The following is a 15,365-nucleotide window of genomic DNA, read 5'->3' as shown; positions in this document are numbered from 1 at the left end:
AAACAATGAAAAATACCGGGGATGACATAGCAAAATGACAGCAAACTGGTGGTTAAGAGAAACAAGAAAACCCACCAATAGATCTGCTTCCATCCCAAAATTTAAACACAAGTCCTGTTAGTGTTCATTGTATCCTTATAATGAGTGATTAGGCTCACCTGCAAGTCTTGAGAGGCCTCACCATCCAAGTTTTCATCCCTCTTGACCTTCTTTGGACTTTGAGGATCCTCCTCACCTTGTTCCAAAGCTCTTTTTGTGTTGCAAGTTCTTGTCTCTTCAAATTGATTCTTTTCATTGTGGGAGATTTGGTTTTTGCTTATCTCATTGCAAGCATTTTCCATGAGTTCAGAGCTTACAGATTCATTTGAATCCATTTCTTCAAGGCAGACAGGAAGAAATTCTTCTGCTATAAACTGAGAAGGGCTGAAGTTCTGCCTACTAGACTTCTTGTTACCTGGGGTTTCTCCAGTGTTTACGCTTACTTCTGAAACTGCTGCTTCTCCTTTGTCTGAAGATTTTGCATCTACGTCTTGTACACTAGAAACAGAAGAATTTCTTCTGTTTGGTAATTTAGGCTGGAAGATACCTAGAGGGACATTTATTCCTTGATATTTATCCTTAAGTGCCATCCCTAAATTTGCATCTATGGGAGCAGCTCCAGATTCAAGACATGTGTTCTCCTGTTCTTTGGTATAAAATAAATTATTTGGTTCATTTAGAGTATTTTTTCCTAATCTCAAGGTATCCTCTGGCTGAATTGATGATTTGGGCAACTGGTCAGAAAAAGCAGTTTCAGAAATGGAGAGAACTGCAGATTTCCATCTAATATTTTTCAGTTTTGAACAAACATTTAAAATACCTGATAATTCAGGTGCAAGAGCAGGATCTATTTGATCTCTTGGACTGTCACTGACCAAAAGTTGCTTAGTTTGTTCAGAGTTTATTTGAAAGTCTTTTGGAGGTGTTTCCCCTTCAGCTGACAGCCCCTCATTTTCCTTTGATTCCTTGTCAGAAACAGGAACAAGGCTTGCTCCAGCCAAGCCTAAATCTGTAGCTAAATCTTCATGTCTAGATGAATCATCTTTCAATACTTGGTTTCTCTGAGTATTACATGCATCTGGAGAACCCTTCAAAGAAGCTGATTGCTGGATGGGAAGCGAAACACTGGATACCAAATCGCTACTTTCTTCACTGCAATCCATGGGCCCATTACTTGGAAGCTTAAAAGAAACTCTCTTTGATTTCAGGTTTTCTGGTGGTATGAGATCCTGTTCACTGCTTACAGGGACAGAATTATCTGTGGGAAGGTCAAGATCCTGTGGTGTCTGCAAACCCATAGCCTCTTCTGGAAGTGAGACAGAATAAACAGAATGTGGTGTTGTGCCACTGGGGACTTTAATAGCTCCTTTCTCACTAGGAAATGCTGAGGCTGATGAAGCAGAAGAGGGAAGGCTGGACTTATCCTTAGATTTTGTATGATATTCACCATTCAGGTCCTGTGTATGCAGGGAATCTATTTCATCTCTGCAAGAAGACAACACACTATGCAAGACTGGTTGCTGAGTGCTTTTATGTGACATTTCTTGGTTCTCAAATCCATTAATATTGTTATTAACAGCAGTAGTATGGGATGCAGTTATTTCCATATCATCTTGGTTGTGGGTAAACACAATGGTTTTATCAGCAGGAACTGCAGAAATGGCTGGAATGTACTCTCCATCCTGTACATCAATTTCACCACTTAATACAGCTGTATGAATTTTAGTGATCTCCATATCGTCAGCCAAAGTAAAAACGCCAGTTTTGCTATCTGAAACAGCCTCCTGTCCAACCTGCTTAGCCAGGTTTAATCTATCCTCACAAAAGACTCTTTCAATACGTTCATCAACAGAGTGAGAGTCAGTCATTTCCATGTCAGCCTGGTAACTTGTAAACATAATCGTGGAAGTTAAAGGAACAGACTGATTGGGTCGCCTGCCTTGCAGAGAGTTTTCTTCCAAAGCTACATTATGGGTTTTAGTGATTTCCATATCATCCATAGCAAACATAGTAGCTTCACTATTTGAAAGTGCTTGCTGTCCAACCTCCTTATCCAAGTTCAGTTTATCATCACATACAACTTTTACGGTAATTTTATCAGCAGAACAAGGCTCCGTAATGTCCATGTCAGCCTGGCTACTTGTGAACATAACAGTTTTAACAGGATGAGCTGAAGAGACAGAATGAAGCCCTCCCTCATTTTGCAAGACAATTTCATGGCCTATTGCAGCCGTATGGCTCTCGGTGATCTCCATGTCATTATTCTCATCACTCAGTGAAAATAAAACAGTCTTTTCCCCTGTTGTTCCCTTCAAGCTTTTCCTTCCAGTCCTTTTAGCTGTGTTAAGCATTCCTTGAGATGCAGCCTTTTCCATAGATTTATCAACTGCAACAGTATCGAGTCTACTTATTTCCATGTCATCATTGTAGGTGAAAACACAAGTTTTATCTCCAGAAATTAAGGATGTGTAATCATTTGAACTTTTACACTGCAAAATTATTTTGTCTGCTGAAACTGTATGACTTCTGGTGATGTCCATATCAGCATCTTCTGAAAATACGGTAGTTTTCTCATCTGCAAAAGGCAAATGTTTTAAACCACTCACGGTTAACATTTTCTTGCCAGATACCAAAGAATGCACATTGCACGCAGGCTGCTCCTGACTATTTATTGTCATCATGACCCCTTTTTTTAAGGCCATTATTTTATTTTCACGTTGAACAAGGTATCCAGGTACTGCTTTTCTTTCTGATAAAACAGCATTGATGTTGTAATCAGGAACCATTACTGCACAGTTTCCAGTCAAGTCCATGTTTTCACCAGAGGGAAACACAACTGACTTTTCTAAAAACGAAGGCAATTGGGAATTTCTCTGATGTGGTTCAGACGTATTGGCTAGTAACGGCTCTTCAGCACCCCTCAAGTGCAGGCTATCAACTGAGTGAGGATTTTTAAAATCCTCTTCTGGAGAAACTGTTTTACCAATTGAAAAATCTCTCTCAGAATCTACTTGAGTTGGCAATACTTTGTTTACTACCTTCATAGGATGGGTTTTCTCTTGCCTGTCTGAGTTTTGGCAATCTGCGTTTATTCCTAGTATTGTTCCAAGTTGTTCATTTCCTTTCATTCCAGAGGGAGCAAACTCATCACTGAAAATAAATGAACCATTTGGAGCCAAAGGAGTAACAGTTTGCTTATTTGTCTTCATTTTCAAATTCCCACATTCTATTGCTGCAGTCTGACTTGTGATATCTACACCAGAACTACCAGAAAACTGGTAGGTCTGGTTTTGCAGCTGCTTGGATATTATATTATTTTGATTACAATTATTCTTGTATTCTTGTACTGTATTAAGAGGAGCAACAAAGGCAGCAGGATGAGTTTTGGATATGTCCATGTTTTCATCATCGGAAAACACACCCATTTTGTCATTTGTGCAGGAAACTGAAGTGTTTAGGTTTTTTTCCAAAGGTTGAGATACATCAACTTTTTGATTTTGCAAAGACATGAATGTGTTGACAATATTCTCACGGACTTCTCTCTTTTGGTCTTGTAATGAACACGCACTCTTTGCATGGGAACTCGGACCACTTGCCTGAAAGTTTGTTTTTCCAAGCTTCTTATCAACCATTATCACCTCAAGATCTTTAGTATTCCTTTCTATAGCCTGGCTTCTTTTAATATTCCCATTGATACCGATCACCTCAAGATTTTCCTTGTCCATATCTAAAGAATTTGCACCTTCACTGACATTTTTGTTCTGGTTCTTTCTTGGAATTATTTTACAATGAATTTGTTTTGCTTCTGCAGTTATCCCATTGCTTTGATCATCAATGACAACAGCATGGCATTTAGTTATTTCCATTTCTTCCTGTTCATTTAAACTGGGAGCTGTAGATCTGTTTTCAAGAAAGTGAGGTTTGCAGGTGACAGAGGTGAACATTCCAGCAGGAGGTTCATTTTCAATATTCTTTCCATCATCCTTGACAACACATGTTTTAGTCAAGTCCATGTCTTCTCCTGAGAATATTACTGTCTTCTCACCTGGCAGAGAAACGAGTTCGGAGTTTGCTAGTCTGTGCTGAAGTCTACTCTTAGAAACACCAGTAGACACTGAATTTGTACATGAATCAAAATCAACATTCACTGAAGCAGTCCCGTGATCTCGGGTCACTTTTTTGATTTGTTCATCTGAGCCCGAAGATGGTTCAAGCGTGCTATTTTTATATGACAGAGAAGCTCGATTATCTAAAGACATTAGACTTTTTGTAATGTCCCTATCACCATGTGCTGGACGTCTGTTTTCTGCTAGTGAAGAGTTTGTATTAACTGGATTTTCAAAAGTTTTATGACATGAACTGTTCATTTCTTTGGTACTGTCATTATAGATTACATCTGTGTAATTCCCAGTAATTTCCATGTCATCACATTTAGAAAAAACAACAGTTTTATCACGTCGGAAGACAGTCTCAGAAGAAACGGATCCTGGGATGGCAGACATTGTTCTGGCCTCTTGTTTAACAGTTTGCAGCACTGTAGGAGTTTGTCTGTCCTCAACATTTACTAGTTTTTTGTCTGTACAAAGTTGAGGGTCATGCTGAACAATTAAGTGCTGATTAAGTGCTCTCTTTAATATAGAATTATCTACCTCTGCAGATGGGAAATCCTTTTTGAAGTTTAGATTTTGATTCCCGACACTGGAGAAGGGAAAAGACATTTTTGCAGTGTGACTAGTTGTCATATCCATTGCATCATCTACGAATGCCTCAGTAACATCCGCACACAGTAATTGCTCTGGTGGAGCTTCACAAATACCAGGAAACATAGCTTTAACATCAGATGCCTGGCATTTTGTCATTTCCATTCCATCATCTTGCCCTGTAAAGACTTTTGTTGCATTGCAGGTGTCCAGTTGTTCACAAGAATATACAAATTCCACCGACAATTGTGCCATGTCTTCTGAGACTTGTGAAGGGACAAAAAAAACATTCTCTTTTTCAGGTCCCTCAGTAGGATTGAGTGGCTTTGCATTTGACTTCAAGCTCATCAAAAATTCATTGAAATTTATTTTTTTTACAGTAGTAGCATCTTCCTTCTGTTCAAAAGATAGGCATGAATGGTTTGTAGGGTCAGAGAAAAAATGAAATTCTTTGCTCGTTTCTGCCTTTCCTTTGTTAGAGTTTAACCCAGCCAGAAATGATGTGATATCTATTTTCTCAGTTTCGTCAGCTTGATTGTTTTTCAGGTTACGTGTAATCACTGCAGTGTGACTAGCTGTCATATCCATTTCATTTTCATCTGAAAAGATGAGGGTGGTGTCATGCCTATTTGTTCTTTGAATGGCACTGTCCGCATCATGCCACTAAAATAAAAAGAGGAAGAAATTACAGTTACCGACACTTAAACCAAATGATATTATGGTTTATTCTATTTAAAACAAAAGTCAACTAATGCACTCCTAAGGTTATAGCTCTATCTTTACATCTTTTTTTTTGAGGGAAAAAAAAAAAAAAAAAGTAGTACTACTGATTTCAGTCCTCCTTGATAACCAATAACACATTCAAGGAAAGGATGACAACTTAATTATTAGAGCATATAATATTTAAACGGCTTTTTTTGAAAGAATGTGTCTCAGTTTTACTGTTGGACAAAGTCTTCATATGTAGACATATCTTGGTAAGCATGGAACAATTACTGACTCTTATGGATCAGTATTTTCTATATCTCTGCAGTGTGGTTTCTGCCTTTCCCCCACCCCAACTGCAGGCAAAAACCTTGCCCCAAAGGTATTATGCATGTGCCCCAAAGCAGCAGCACCAAGTTGGATGTTTTAAATTACTTTTTCCACCACTGACTAGGGAGATTTTAGTGTCTTTAATAGAGAGGATTTACCGTTTTAAAACTGTGGGAAAAAATTGGCCAGTAACAAGATATAATACTGTATTTTATCAAGTATAATGAATATATTGATTAAGAACAGCTACACGTTTGCTTCAAATTACATGTGCTATTTTATAAATGCAAGAAATGAAATATACTAGAAGCACAACCATATACATTACCCAAAACAAGGAGAGACAGAGTTTCAATCTGACCTTTATAGCCTCATGGTATACATCTCATCCACACTAGGATTTTAACTGTATGGCTTTTTTTGTTTTGGTTTGGTTTAGTTTTTAACATTCATTAACAAGACCTAACACATGTTTTTAAGCCATATCTTTAAACTCAACATAAAAGTCGGAAGCCATTGCAGTAAGGGAGACTGTTTTGACAATTGCTTTGTTTAACAACACATTGCCATAACATCATCACTGACATGTAACACAGTTCAGGATTTCTGTGCAATTGTGCCTGTGAAGGTCTTAGCTAAGAATTTTGTGTGTTATTACTTGATTCAGCTGAAGAAATTCAGTTACTTTTTCATGCTAATCATTGCCATTTGTTTAAAGCTTTTTAGCAGCAGGAACAGAGTACATTTGTGCATATCCATTCTACCCATAGAAGGAAAAAATACACAAGCAGAGAGTAATACATGAGAAAAAAAATACATAACCAGACCTATCTGAAACATAAGCTCCTTTGCATATTCTTAGATAAGAACTGAAAAGAATGGAGGAACTAGCTCAGGTACTGAAAAGTTAGCAAGCAATTTTAGAAGCAAGAGTTATCAATACTGCAGTATAATGCCTATCAGATTAGCAAAATGCTTCAAAATATAGAAGATTAGCTTTCAGAAGAATTTTATGTGAATACGAGGATTTATTTTTTAGGCAGTTGAGTTACATTTTTCATCTTTACCACAAAAATTATTGGAATATATTTTGGACACTGATATTCTCAGCACCAAAAAAAATAAAAGCCTTCATATACCTCAGTCTGCTGCACCAATGCCTGGATAGGGGCATGAAGCAAAGTGTTCATCCCTGTTGAAAGAAAAGGAAATACTCTATTTGTTGCACTATTTTTGTATTATTTTATCCACTGAGCTGAAGATCTATGTGCTTGCTTTACAAATACCACTGAGTAAGTCAGTACAATTAAAACCAAATATATTCTGAAAAATATTTTCAGTACTCCCTTCAGCATGTGGAAGAGCTACCCATACTTTTACAATGCAATGCTTGTAAACAGCCTCATGGGACAAAGCCTGTTCATGCAATAGTCATCTCGGTCAGGGAGATTGTTCTAGGCATGTTAAAATTATTCACACAGAATCAATAGTTTTGGATAATGATAGTAATTTTGTTACTAAATCTATTTCCAAACTCACCAGTGATCTCGCGTGGAACAGCTTCAGGTTCTTCAGTTCTACAAAAGGTGGGTTAGGTAAACAGTTTGTTAAAAGATTTCAAAACAGAAAGCTTCAGCAGTATACTGAAAAGGCAGAGAATTCTGTTGCATAGCTCATGTGGGATGGGGCAGCAGATACCAGACACTATTTATATGTCTTCAGTATATTCTAATTTGAGTTGCAATCTTATTTTCCCATGAGATTCTCTCATCTTAGCATTCCAAAAGCCATTGTTCAAGATACAGATGGCATTTTAATTCCTCAGTGACAAGTAAAAAAAGAGAAAAGATTAATTCGTTATTTTTAACTCAAGCCTTCCACTTTTAGTTATTCCTTCCTCTTTGGGAAACTGAAGCTGTGTTCCTAAAGCCTCAAATAATTTCTCTGTAAAACAAAAAGCCAGATACAATGTCCAACTTGTGTGGTTTTCTGTCTAACTTCTAATGCCTTCTGCTCTCCACTGTTTTATTGATTGCCCTTTCAAGACCAAGAAACCTTAGCTAGAGCACTGAATTTTATTTTTCATATGTGTATGTATATATATATATATATATGCACATGTGCACACACACACACATACATATGTTACTGTATTGGGTTGATACCTTTAAAAACATGCGTAAACTACAGCTGTACATAAGCCGTTTCCTTGCTATATATTTTAAATGTAAGAAATTCCCCTTCATACATAGAAATTGTCTAAATCTGTTATTTGACTTTCCAGGTCATTTTAATTTAAAAAATCCCATCATTGTGTTTTATCTAGACAAGAACTTTAAGGCCAGACTAACAGTTTATCTACCTCTGAGGGAAAAAGTTATTATTATAAATATTGAAGACAACATCTATCAGGTATGGAAACTGCTAGGTTTTTCCTGGAAAACATTGCCAAGCAATCAGCTTTGGAAGGAAGCAGTTTCAAGCCATAATCGTTCAATTTTTCAGAAACTGCTATATTTTTGTGAGTGACCAAAAGTTATATGCTTTTTTTGCTGTATCCCTTCTTTCATCAATCAAAAGCACAGAGCAATTTTATATCTAAATAAATATGTATGCTGGATTTCTTTGAGGAGTAATATTTTGATGGTTGAATGTCATGTGTAGAAATGTATTTGCAGGACAGAACTCCATAGTCATGGGAATTTTTTTTCAAACTTACTGATTAAGCAGGACATCATTCCTCATATCTGCTGCACACTCTAAAAATAGTAAGGAAATTAGACATTACAATGCGAGAAGCATGCTCAAACCATTCAGAGACAAGAGTAAACTGCACAGAAAATAATGTTCTGAAGTTCTCACTCTTGATGTGCCTTCTTATCATGGCAAAAACCCAGAGAAGCCAAGTACTTGAAAATGCATTAGCTTTTCAGATTCTTCCTAGGTAGTCTTTGACAGAGTGAATATGATATTCTGCTCAGCCTTCTTTTGATCTAAATCTCCAAGGCAGATTTTGTTCTAGGTGCATTTTGTCTAAGAAAATAATTCTTTTTCTGAGCTACAAGGTCCACAATACCAGTAACTAATGGGTTTTCAGCCAGTCCATGATAAACAGCTGACCATATTGTTCCTTACCTGTGACTGACAGGCCTGACTTCTTAAATTCAGGCTAAAATTTTGTTGCTAATAGTCTGCGAATCCTACCAGGAGAAGAGAAAGGAATTTTACCTGTACTTTCTCTCTCTGCTGTGTTATTCTTAAGATCTCGCTGGAAGACTCTGCAGCTAAGAAAACAAAACAAAACAACCCAGTTTTTGAAAACCACAAGACCATCTGTTTTGAAGAAAAAAAAAAAAAGTTAAAAAAATCAGCCCTAATTTCAATCTTTTCCACATAGTACGTTCTGAAATGAGATATCAAAAGCCAGAAGCTTACTGAACCCAACCATATTTTCCAGCATAAAGATGTCATTATCATACTTAAGATGGAAATCACAAAAAAATTTAATAGGAAACAAAAATTCTTAATTATATTAAATTCACTGAACCCTTTTTTTCTAGCTAAGAAGAGAAAATGAATAATGGCTCTCTTAGGGCTCAAAATCAACTTAATATAACAGCAGCCACCAGTTTGCCTTCACTGAATACTCACAAATGTATGCAAACAGCAGTTTTAGGGGATACCACATTATTACCTATATATAGCCTGCATTTTAAGGGGGGTACCAGATTATTACCTATATATAGTCTGCATTTTATACTTAAATAAAAGACGTAGGTCTGCATCCTTCGGATCAAACTTACTTTATGGTGTTCGCAAAGCTGACACGGCGAGAGGTTTTCCTACGTTTTTCTGTATTGATATCCTGACAATAAAGAACACAACACTTTGATATAGAGAAAACTGTTCTTACCCATAAGCCACAATAAGCATAGCTTTTCATGAAACACAAAGCCAAACAAAAAAACCACACACACCCCCAAAATAATAATCTATGAGCCCAGCAAGTACAACAGATATTTACCAACATCATTAACTACTTTATAGTTCTCCTGCTTCTCCCGATATAGACACCCATCTCACAAGAAGTAGGACCTAAAGATCACTTTGTGAGAACTGCCTGGTTTCAAACACAAGAAGCAGAATACCAGTTATAAGGATTTTTGTCTGGCATATTGTCTGGCATACTAGGGAAAATATATGTAGTTGCTTAGCAAGAGAGTCACAGGATTTTTTTTCTTTAGTTTTCCCTTACAAGAGCTGAAAAAAAACATTAATAGTGGTTTCTCTTCATGGGAGAAAGGGAAGGATTCATTGAAGAATCAAAGTCACCATTTTCCTATCGAAATGTTTAAATGGTGTCACTGACTACATAGTCATACTAATGCAATGTTACAAGGTATGTAACAATGCAATATTATACATACTGGAAAGCTAATTCATCATACCACTGCTGTGCAGTTGTCTACAATAAGCTTCCCTAACTAAATAGCTCAGTCTCAGGACAGTGGAACGTTGTTTAAGAAAACACATATTAACATACCAGGCACTACCCATCGTGTGCATATGACTAACAAAGCCTGTAATATACTCAAATTTTTTTTAATATCATGTCAGCAACACAAGCAGTTATGAATGATGTCACACTACTGTATATGATAAGTCTTACATTGCTCATTAGCAGCACTGTCCATCATTGTTAACAGGCATTAAAGTTTAAATGAAGACTATGAGCCGCTCTTGACACTCAACCCAGTTTTGAAATAGATGTGTTGTGCATAAATATTTCGGGCTCATGTTTCATATTCTAAATAAATTGTTAGAGGCTTTTTCACTGAAAGCCTTATATGCTAAAAATGAGTTTTCAAGTTCTGTAATCAGCAACAGATGAATCATACAAATATATGATGCAACTAGCACCGTAGTCCATAGAACACACCCTAGGTAGAAATGGCATTTAAAAAGAAATCCTGAAATGGAACAGGCCTATAGTTACAATGTCTAAGAAACAACAGACACTATAAACATGAAATATATTCTGTATTTATTTCTAGAAGAAAATGTTTATTTTTGAGCTTTTACTTTAAATAAATTGGCAGGCTGTTTTGTTTGTTGTTTTTTTTTTTTTTTTTTTTTTTTTAATCAGATGTAAAACCATCTTACTGACTATACCAGCTTGTACACTGGTGGATCAAGCATCATGTCAAATGGACTACAGCAGGAGCAAGTTATGCCTATTAATCTCTCTTCATTCCTCTTGACAGAAGAAATATTCTGATGTAAAATAGAAGTATGAGAAAAAGTCGATGGATTTCTTACAATATTTGGTGCTCCAAACATTAACCTCCTAAGCAGTTATTACAAGAGTTTTGACGCCCATGTTATTCTAGTGACATAGCTTAATCAGTGACAAGTTGAAGAGCAAACTGAAGATGTTAAGAGCATTGGCAAGAAAGGACTTAATAGACCTACCTGTGTCAATTCATTCCCATTTCCCAGATCATCAAAAGGATTTCGTGGAGCCTTTAAAATCTAGAAGAAAATATAATAGTTGAGAAGATCAGTTCCAACTACAAGAACTGATTACTTGGCTGGATTGACTTTATAAGAGCCACCAGTGCCCTAGTCAATCATATCAATCTAACAGGCTCTTCCTCTGCTTTTGGAATGCTTTTCTTCAACTGTGATGAGAAAACGAGTTCCTCTTTACAGCTTCCCTTTCCTTCCTTCACTCACTCAAATGGTTTTCTTTTGACAAATGCCTTAAGTTACTCACAGAGGACAGTTGCTTCCCTCTGATGTGCTCTGTATTATCACTGGAGGGGGAAAAAAGGAAACAGGTATTAGGACATAAGAACCAAGATGTATTTCTTGAACAGTATTGCCACATTTTTAAAGTTAATAAATTGATTTCTCCATTATTTTTACAAGTGTGAAATTAAATAAACAAGCTTGCTTGGAATAGATCATTCATTCCAGCACTAGTTCCCAAAAATAAACTTTGGAAGATTCAGCAGATTGCCCTCCAAACCCCATGGTCAGTTAGTCTCCAGACAGCCCCCTGCTATGAAATTTCCTCAGAGCTTTTCTACACACAATCAAAGAAACTCCCTGTTGTTCTTCACAATGGAAAACACATTTCATTCAAGAGACGCTGCAGGGATTAAGAAAAGTTTTGCCTCTAAATAATAATATTTATACCACAATAAAATTCTTAGAAGGTTTCAACTTACTTTTCCATATTCACGTTAGGGTCTGCATAAATATTGTCCATTTCTGAAGGATGTGCTTTTCTTATAAAACACAGTACTGAAATCCAAAAATATTAATGAACCTCAGTAATAATATTGCATACAACCACAACTAGATACTAGCCTTAAATGCTATCATTTTTCTCTCCACTTTCTCTAGTCACAGAAATGCACTGAAGTACAATAGGCCTCTCAAGTCCACATTTTCCTGTTATATATGATGTTATAAAACAACTGTGCTAACAGTTTAAGTCTTACTGGTTAGGTGTCCTTTTATTTAAAGTTAAGATTCTAGTAACTGTTGGGAGATAAATGTGATCAAACCTTATACAGTACAAAGTTTGCTAGTTTGCTCTGACACACAACACAATTTTTCAGTTAATACTTTCCTCACCCCAAGAATATCATATGTCAATGCAAATAACTCCCACTAGCACAGAAAACTACAAAACTTATCAAAAGTTGCGTAAGGGGAAAAAATGAATTAACCCACCCTGACAGGATGCCAGTGCTAACACAGACTTAATATTGCCTAACATTTATTGTAAACTGTATCAAAATTCAGGGCTTTGAATACCAGGTTAATATTCCTCATAACTTCAGTCTCCCATGGACCTGACAAAGACCACCAAAAAAATGTACCACAGAATCAACACTATAAGATCAATACATGCAATTTTCCATGCTATTTCCTAGATTTCAGTGATTATCTTTATCTACATGCATCCTTCCATCAATAGCTACGCAAAGTATACTTACAGGAGAGCTATAAGCAATCTGACAGCATTTATCACGTTACTTTATTCTCCCCTTGCTAACTAAACCTCAGCAAGTAATGTTGTAAGAGAAACCCTTGCCTAAGCAAGGATTAAGTGATTTGTAAGACTGACAATTAAGTTTTACAATTAGAAATAGAGATATCTGCACAGAACTGCTCAGCTTTTGCATTTCACAGAATCACAGGCTCTCAGGTACGCAGGGACCTCTGGAGATCATGTAGTCCACACCCCTGCTCAAAGCTGCAGCAGATTGCTCAGGACATCGTCCATTCCAGTTTTGAATATCTCCAAGGAGGAAACCGCACAGGCTCTCTGGACAACCTGTTCCATCTTCACTGCATTTGTTTGCACCCTTACTTTTAAATGGAATTTCTTGTATTTCAATTTGTGCCCATTGTTTCTTGTTCCTTCACTAGATAAAACTGAGAAGAGCTTGGCTTCATCTTCTTTAAACCCTCCCATCAGGTATTCATACATACTGATGACTTCCCGCCGATAAGCAACATCCACTGCTCTCCCTTGTCCACCAAACCAGTTACCTCATCGTTGGTGTTTTAAACCACAAATTGAGTCTTATTTTTCCAAGCTAAAACTAATGTAGGAAAAGGAAGCTCCAGATTTAGCAAAATGCTAAATCACATAAAATGCTATCGCATAGTATTGGGATATTGCTCACAAGGCAGAGCAGAGTTTGAATTACAGGGGAAGGGAAAAGGAACAATCTTTTCAGAAATATCAGTTTGCTCAAAGATGATGTTTAGGCAGGGCAGGAAAGCATGATGAGAAAACTTAGCTGACAGATTATTTTCCCCCCCCCAGTAAATTTGTTTGCTTAAACAGAAAAAAGGCATTATTTTAAAGATACCCATTGCATGTGATGGTATAACAAATAAGAGCCAGAAAAGTTTTCCAGAATGACATTGTACTTGTACCCAGAAGCTGATTTGCTGAAGCAAACTTTATTTTTGTTTTATTTCTGCAGAGTAATTCCCCTCACCAAAGATGTAGCAGGTTTATGTTAGTACCAGTCAAAGAGGTAGCTGGAAAGGCTTTGGCTTTCAGGGCCTGCAGCTCTGAGGCAACAAAACCGAGACGCTGTTTTCAGGCAGGCATCCTCACAGTAGCTCCCCGGCCAGCAGCCTGAATGCTTTGGACATAAAAACTGCTGCACTGCATCAGACTAAACACAACAAAGAAGTGACATAAAAGGTGGCCGTGCATACAGGTGTCTAGAAGAACAGTGCATGGCTACAGAAAGCCCCGTTTAGGCTGCTAGGAGCCTGCTGTTAGCAGGTCTATTAATCTGGAATTCATATCCCAATCAACACGCTCTGTAGTCATTCTCTAATCCTTCTTTGAGCTTATTTACATATATTTGACCTACAAGCATCTGGCACCGATTTGAAATTCTTTGTTATTGGACATAAAAAAAAAATTGAAAAAGCATCTATTTTAATTCTTATTTTTAATAATTAAGTACATCCCAGTTCCACACTGTGAACACAAAGAATCACTCCACCATTTCTTTCAGTTCATTCATGATCTTACAGATGCCCACCCAAGCCCTCCTCGGTCTTCCCCCCTTGAAAAGTAATAATCTGTTTAGTCTGTCTTTTCGATTCCTTTTTGTTCCCAAGCTGTTTCCCTCATGGTCCCCTGTGTTACTCGCTTTACCGCCCTGACAGGGCTGACACTGTGGGAGCACTGTCCAGAACGACCGCCAAATGCTAGTTTACACCTCCTTATCACTTATATCGGTGTTTTCCCAAACGTTAATTACTTCGCATTGATCAAGACTGCATTCATCGGTCAGTTTATGGGGCGATTCCTCTCACGCTTCGAGGCCACCCCCGACCCCAACCACCCCAGGTGAAATCTCCTCAGGCCCCGGCCCTGCGCCGCTCAACCCTCTGTCCGCCTCGCTCCTAAAGGCGCCAGGGGTGCGGGGGGGGGACCTCTCCTCGCAGCCGGACCGACCTTCTCCTCCCGCCTTTTGTCCGCCCTCCCCTCACCCGTCGTTACCCCGCAGGATCCGCCCCAGCGATAGGCAACGGCTGTCGCCTCAAGCGTTCCCGCGCTCCCCCGGCCGGGCTTCTTCTCTCCTTTCTCCCCACCGGGACCCACCCGCGGTCGGTCTCACCTACCGCTCTCGGACAAGACCCTCAGACCTAGCCCCCGGCGGGGCGCTCCCCGCTGGTCTCCGCCGTTGCCCCCCGGCTCCTTTAGCGGCTGGACCGCCGCCGCTTCGCTATTCAAACCCAACCGCCGCCTGGCGCGCCTGCGTCCCGCGCCAAATCCCCATCGGTGACGACAGCGGAGTGGCGCTCTACGGCGGCCGCCGTACAGCAATGGCGCCCCCCATACACACACCGTTCCGTACAACATGGCGGCCTCAGCGGCCTCAGCCCGGCGCCTGCCATTTCGGTATTCCCCCTCGGCAGCACGCCCCGCAGCCGGCAGCGATGAGGCTGGCGCCGTGGCGCTCGGCCCGCGTAGGGTTGCTCGGTCCCCGCGCGGTGGCCTCCCTCTGCGTTGTACCAAGGAAGGGCCGAGCAGCCGGC

At 38.7% G+C, this 15,365-nt stretch overlaps 1 protein-coding gene across 3 annotated transcripts in view; it reads right to left on the bottom strand.

The window, feature by feature from the left end:
• The window catches only part of KNL1 (kinetochore scaffold 1), a 32,450-nt gene extending 17,284 nt beyond the window's left edge, over positions 1-15,166 (bottom strand). Inside the window, exons 1-10 of one of the 3 annotated variants that reach the window (XM_030039705.2) lie at positions 14,949-15,166; positions 12,008-12,083; positions 11,551-11,590; positions 11,247-11,306; positions 9,578-9,639; positions 9,003-9,058; positions 8,494-8,533; positions 7,314-7,351; positions 6,914-6,966; positions 159-5,402 (exon numbers count right to left, since the gene is read on the bottom strand). In XM_030039705.2, coding sequence (XP_029895565.1) covers positions 159-5,402; positions 6,914-6,966; positions 7,314-7,351; positions 8,494-8,533; positions 9,003-9,058; positions 9,578-9,639; positions 11,247-11,306; positions 11,551-11,590; positions 12,008-12,048 — 5,634 coding nt within the window. In that variant the 5' untranslated portion in view covers positions 12,049-12,083; positions 14,949-15,166. The other 2 variants (XM_030039706.2, XM_041129274.1) reach the window with 2 other exon arrangements.
• Between the last annotated feature and the right edge of the window lie 199 nt (positions 15,167-15,365).

Source organism: Aquila chrysaetos, chromosome 16, assembly GCF_900496995.4.
Source record: "Aquila chrysaetos chrysaetos chromosome 16, bAquChr1.4, whole genome shotgun sequence".
Classification (NCBI taxonomy): domain Eukaryota; kingdom Metazoa; phylum Chordata; class Aves; order Accipitriformes; family Accipitridae; genus Aquila; species Aquila chrysaetos.
The sequence above is the reverse complement of the archived record's forward strand: the minus strand, read 5'-3'. Positions and strand labels throughout refer to the sequence as shown.